At 40.1% G+C, this 6,017-nt stretch overlaps 1 protein-coding gene across 2 annotated transcripts; it reads left to right on the top strand.

Annotated features, from left to right (window-relative positions):
* Window positions 1–269: 269 nt before the first annotated feature.
* On the top strand, window positions 270–5,778 carry LOC133838718 (muscle-specific homeobox protein tinman). 2 transcript variants are annotated; one of them, XM_062269912.1, is made up of 3 exons: window positions 270–1,693; window positions 2,929–3,689; window positions 4,568–5,778. In XM_062269912.1, exons 1-3 carry the CDS (start codon window positions 1,512–1,514, stop codon window positions 5,008–5,010), a joined length of 1,386 nt encoding a protein of 461 aa, XP_062125896.1. In that variant the 5' UTR covers window positions 270–1,511; the 3' UTR covers window positions 5,011–5,778. The 2 variants fall into 2 exon arrangements, with proteins under 2 accessions (XP_062125896.1, XP_062125897.1); XM_062269913.1 differs by having other exon boundaries at window positions 1,605–1,693; window positions 2,313–3,689.
* Window positions 5,779–6,017: the final 239 nt, after the last annotated feature.

Here is a 6,017-nt window from a genome sequence, read left to right as displayed (position 1 = left end):
TTGGGAAAATTCGAATAATGTTCATTTGTATTTGAAAACACTTTATTTAAGTTATTTCTCTATAAAATCTTGCAAGCCCTCGAAAATGATATTAACGGTCACACTGTTTTTAATGTTTTCACGATCAGTATTTATAAATAGTACAACTCAAATGGAACTATTTCTAAGATATGCATATGTATATGGCAATATTATCTAAAAAGGCTGACTGAACAATAATTGTCTAAAGAAACTTTTTGACAAAATTTTCATTGCATTCGCTAATTTTAATTATCGTTGTTTGACAATGATATATCGATATCTTTTACTCAATATATTTAGCTCAATATTATCGAAGACAAGTAGCTATCCTTAATATCGGTTGTGCTTAGTGTAACAATGGCGCGAGCGAGCGATTACATTTTTGAATTCAAACCTTTCAAGCCAGGTCTGCCCTTACAACTAAATTGGATTTTATTGAGTCCAATGTAACTGAAAATAATTTATAAATTTAATTTTTATAATTAGGTCACTCCTTATAACTAATAGTTATAAGATAAAATATAGTTGTATAGTAAATGACATTTGACTTTTCACAAATGTGATTAATAATGGATTAATTGAGAAAATTGTTTTAAAATAAACCAAAATAATCTGTAACCCAATAGGTGCCTGAGACAGCACACTTTTGTAAAGTTTCGCTGACGATTTGTTTACTTAAAACATCAGTAAAGTCAAGTGTGCGAAAATTGGCACTTAAGCCCCACTTGAAATCGAATCAACGGTACAATATCGCTATTTAGCATGCAATACAAATAGTGTATATGATGCGATGGCATGGCAAATGAACTTAAGGACTTTGCAGTAATAAATATCGTACATAAATACGTACTTAAGCTCAAGAAGTCAAACAAAATCTGCATAAAGTGGCTGCGAACAAACAGTTAGCGACAACAAAGACGAAGACACATGCAAACACACACACACACACACGCATTCACACTGATGAACAGGCAGCTGGCTTCACGCTGCTGTGATTGGCTGCAAGGCGGCCATTTTCTGTACGGTCCACAGCAGACGAATACACACCCACACATGCGTGCGCCTGCTAGCATGTTGTGTACGTGTGTGCGGGTGGTTCGACATCGTTTGTTGGAAAAATGATTCAGTTCGAAAAACGCGCTGACAAATTGAGGACACGCTCGAGTGCGCAGCGGAACGGCGCATTGCTTAAGATTTGAGCTAAAGGAAAAAAAAATCAAATACACGTTCTCGGTTGCAAGGGGTGCGTGTGTCATTTTCCCCCCTGAACTACACCCCTTCAGAAGACAAACTAACCAACCAGCTACTTGGAATTGTTGTCGCAGTCTCAGTCTCAGTGGCAGTGGCAGTCGCAGTCAAGTGTCGTTCGGTTCTCGACGTGTAGTTCAAGTGCATTTTGGCAAATTGTTGTATTTATTTTAATTTAAAGTGCCTCTTCAAGAGCTCAAGTGATTCGGAATTGTGCCAAAGCCAAAGTGCAATAAATAATAATGTTGCAGCATCATCAACACCAGGCACAAACCGCCGGCTACTATGATTACAATCAAACACCTAGTCCGGGCAGCATGACAAATGCGGATGCCCTCAACACAACTCCATTCTCAGTCAAGGATATACTCAATATGGTCAATCAAACCGAGGCCTACGATGCTGGCTATGGACATCTCGATAGGTGAGTCAACGAGTTACACTTTTGTTAAATGAATTGTTTATTTAACCCATTTAAGGGTTTAATATTACGTATACGTAGCAGATGTAGATTTGAATTGTCTTTAAAGGACCTTTAAAAAAATCTTATATGATAATAATGATCATTAAATTGAAGCGCAAACATGGAAATACATATTATATACTTATTAGTACTTATAAAATAATTTATTAGAATTTAATGGTTTGCATTTTGTTGAAAATGGTAAAAAGAAACCTCTAAGATTAGTGTTAGAAATTTTCAAATAGTATCAGTATGACACACACATTTTTATAATAGAAGACACTTTTTACTCATTGAGTCTTTTTTTAATATTTATTGAAAGATATATAGCAACATTTCTGTATTGGAGTATAATTTATTATTAATTTACTTAATGGCTGCAAAAGATCGTTTTAATTTTATGGAATTTCTTCATCTTCAACCAAGCAGCTGTTTATTCAGTTACTTTCCACTATCTACCTGTATCTCAGCATCCCACACAAAGTTCTTGGTAGACAGCGCTGTGTGTGTGTTTAATATTTATTTATTTTTAATAAGGCTCCATAGGAAATTAATTTCTACCAATTTCTTCCTCAAAAAGATAATATTTTCATAACCTTCCAAGACACCGAAAGAAAAAGAGAGAGAGAGAGCGAGAACGAGAACGAGAGAGCAAAAGAAATCCTATGAAAACATATACATACGAGCATGAATTGCAAATAGGACTAAGGGAGCGTTTGACAAATCATCGTTATTTGTACAAGAGGCAAGACAAAGACAAGATGCAGACACAGACACAAAGTGTTAACAATAAGAAAAACAAAGTCAGCGCTCAGCGCTGTGGTCAGGTCAGGCAAGAGAAGAGGGACAGACGGACGGACAGACGGGTGGTCGGGCGGCGCCGGACTTTGTGTGTGAGAGCCTGAGCCTGAGGCTGAGGCTGAGGTTGAGCCTGGCCTGGCCAACACATGTGATTCGCATGTTTTCTGCTAGGACATGCGCAGCGCCCACGTCCTGGGGCGTCCTTTTAATTGTAGATGAGGCATGAAATGATGTCACCAAGGGTCGCGTCAGCAGGAAGTGCGCTGGAAGCTGCGACTAGGACATTTGCTCGTCAAGCTCTCTTGCTGTGATGCAACATGTGCTATGCAGACCCAACAAAACAAAAAAAAGAAAAATTGAAAACTAAAAACATTTCACTTTCTTGACCTTCGCAGCGCGACGGCAGCTTCAACGCTCTATGGCGCCGGCGATTACCAGCTTCATCAGCATCAGCAGCATCTCCAGCTCCAGCAGCAACAGCAGCAGCATCAACAGCAACAGCAGCAGCAGCATCAGCAACTGCAGCACCATCAGCAGCAACAACAACAGCAACTGCAAAATCATTTAGTTGAGCATGATGAGGATGCCATGGCCACGACTTCATCGCTGTCGCCTTTGCTGCCACCGCCACATGGCCATCATCCCCATGCACATGCCCATCATCATCATCATCAGCTGTACGCTGGCTATCATCAGGACTATGGCATGCCAGCGCACATGTTCCAGCATCCACATCCGCACGCGCATCAAGGCTATCAGCCCGCCTACAATGTGTCCGCCTCGCAATTCTATGCGGGCAACGCTTCCAATGCCTATCAGACCTCCTCCGCCGGCTACAACTACAACTATGCGACCGCAGCCTCCGCTGTCGCCAGTCCTGGCGATCTCTATGCCAGCGCTGCCTCCGCCTCCGCCTCCTCCACGCTGCCCTCTGTTGGATCACCCGTTGTCTCCAATGCTGCTGCTGCTATTATCGCTGCCGGCACCATCAAGAGCGAGTATATTCCCACGCCCTATGTCACGCCCTCGCCCACCCTCGATCTGAACAGCTCCACGGAGGTGGACGGCGGACATGGATCGGCGAACAAGCTGGCCGGGAATGGCATCGCACAGAGACTGCTCGATCCACAGCGAGCGGGAGAGTGTGCCAAGCGAAGTAAGTGGCTTTTAATTTCCATTTCTATTTGTTCGTTTTATTTATTTTTTAATCAGTAATTATTTTTGTTAAGCAATTCAAAATTAATCAATTAAAATGCATAATTATAATCACTTTTTTATGTAATGGAACATTATTCAGATTTTATTAATACTAATTCTCAGTTTGAATTATAAATTATTTGCAATATGAGTTAACAATATTTCTAACGATCTTTTATATTTCTCATACATAGATACATAACATATGTGTGTCATGTTAGTTGGTTTCCATAATTGTATTACTTTCTTCATTTATTTTATTATTTGAATAGCATTTATTATTTCCTTCTGAATGATAGTTAACACACTACAATAGTTTAATAATATTTCTTTCAATCTTAATTTTCTAAGAAAGGTAACTAAAGTTATAGAATAATCACTGAATCCCTTTCGGAATTCAAGCAAAAAGAAATGAGAACTAAAATATTATATACTTACTACGGATTTTCGTTGCTTTAACTGACAATCTGGTATATTTTTAACACTATGGTATGGTATATGTTGAAGTAGTACTGTATTAATATACCAAATATAACATTTGACATTTGATAATATTTTGTGGTATATTCATTTGGGGTATTTTAGAATTAATACGGCACTGTTTTGCTATTATGAAAAAGCACATTCGACTGTACCTTTTTTAGCTTAACCTTTTCCTAGTGTGAGTTCGTAAACAATTTTATTAATTTCATCTCAGTTTCTATTGAATTTCTCATCGATTAACTGTGATTATCTTTCTTTGTATTTAATTAACAATTAACAATTTGCAATTCTAATTATGCTTTATTTAATTCTGAATTTGTATTAATATCTTCTTTTTTTCTTTTCGTTTCGCAGAGGAGAGTCAGGTGACTTCATCGCGCGCTGAGCTGCGCAAGAACAGCAGCCAAAATGGAAGTGGGAACGGCAGCAACAACAGCAACAGCAGCAATAACAACAACAACAATTCGACTGGAAAACCGCGAATGAAGCGCAAACCTCGTGTGTTATTCTCTCAGGCACAAGTGTTGGAGTTGGAGTGTCGCTTTCGCATTAAGAAATATTTAACCGGCGCCGAGCGAGAAATCATTGCACAGAAACTGAATTTGTCGGCGACGCAGGTGAAAATCTGGTTCCAGAATCGACGCTACAAATCGAAGCGCGGCGACATCGATGGCGATGGCATTGTGAAGCATCATCATCAGCTGCAGCAGAAGACGGAGCCAACGGGAGGCAGCTCTTTGCCTCCCCCGCTGCCCAATCACATGATGTGGCCAAGTGCAGCACAGCAGCTGCAATAGGATAAGGGAAAAGGATGTGTTTCATGCTAATTTATTACAGCTCCAATGCCTCATTAACTCTAGTACCTTGTTGTATATACTTGATTACTTATTATACTATATTATATATTTTACTGTTTTTGGACAATAAATAAAGTTTAAGCACAAGCAAAAAGGATCAAATCGTTGTCTTACAGCTGGGGATGGGGTTGGGATATATAGATAGCTTGTACTATATATAGATAGATCCATTAGGCACCGCATCTGCGCCGTATAATGGTTGTGTTGTCGAACTGAACGGCGCATAAATCAATTTTATCAAAATGAAACGATCAGTTTTATGAATAAATGAAGAAAACACACACAGACACAGATACAGACACACACGAACAATTTCCGTTTTTGAATTCTTTTTGAAAATGTTTTCCTTTCGCTTTTCGCAATGAATAACTCGGCAAAGGGTTGCAGACAGGGGAAATCGGGGAATGGGGAACCGGGATACGATTTCGATTTCGATTTCGTGGTGTTTTCGTGTCTGCGGCGGCAGACATTACAAAGGTTGCTTTTATGAAACGTTTAAGTGGCCGCAATGCAACTGTAAAATGTTTTCCTATATCTAAAAGATACAGATACAGTGCACAGCTAAAGATACAGATGCAAGGCAGCATCCCTCACCCCGAATCCCAATCCCAATCCCAATTCCGTTTCCCGATCGAGCTCTCGACATTTATGACAGCCCCCGCGGCGCATTGGGCTAATATTTCATGGAGTGTGGGGCCAAAGTTGATGTTGCTGTTACTGTGGCTGTTGCTGTGGCTGCCTCTGGTTGAGATGCTGCTGGAGTGGCATATCAATTACTGCATAAACACATGCCACAGGCCGCAACCCGGGGGCAGCAAGTGCAGCTGATCCACAAAGCAAAGGGGCAGTTGCAAAGCACTTTCTGACAGCCTGAATTTCTGATTAGCTGCCAGAGGGGGAGATTTTACCATGGGAGGCAGCAACAAAGTTGTAGTTGTAGTTGCTGT

This window comes from Drosophila sulfurigaster, chromosome 2R (genome assembly GCF_023558435.1).
Source record: "Drosophila sulfurigaster albostrigata strain 15112-1811.04 chromosome 2R, ASM2355843v2, whole genome shotgun sequence".
Taxonomy (NCBI): Eukaryota; Metazoa; Arthropoda; class Insecta; order Diptera; family Drosophilidae; genus Drosophila; species Drosophila sulfurigaster.
This window is presented reverse-complemented; position numbering and strand designations above follow the sequence as displayed.

Excerpts from the sequence above, each read along its gene's own strand:
- LOC133838718 (XM_062269912.1), top strand. The coding sequence starts at position 1,512 with ATGTTGCAGCATCATCAACACCAGGCACAAACCGCCGGCTACTATGAT. Across the intron at positions 1,694-2,928 it reads GGCTATGGACATCTCGATAG|CGCGACGGCAGCTTCAACGC; the intron begins GTGAGTCAACGA and ends TGACCTTCGCAG. Across the intron at positions 3,690-4,567 it reads GGGAGAGTGTGCCAAGCGAA|AGGAGAGTCAGGTGACTTCA; the intron begins GTAAGTGGCTTT and ends TTCGTTTCGCAG.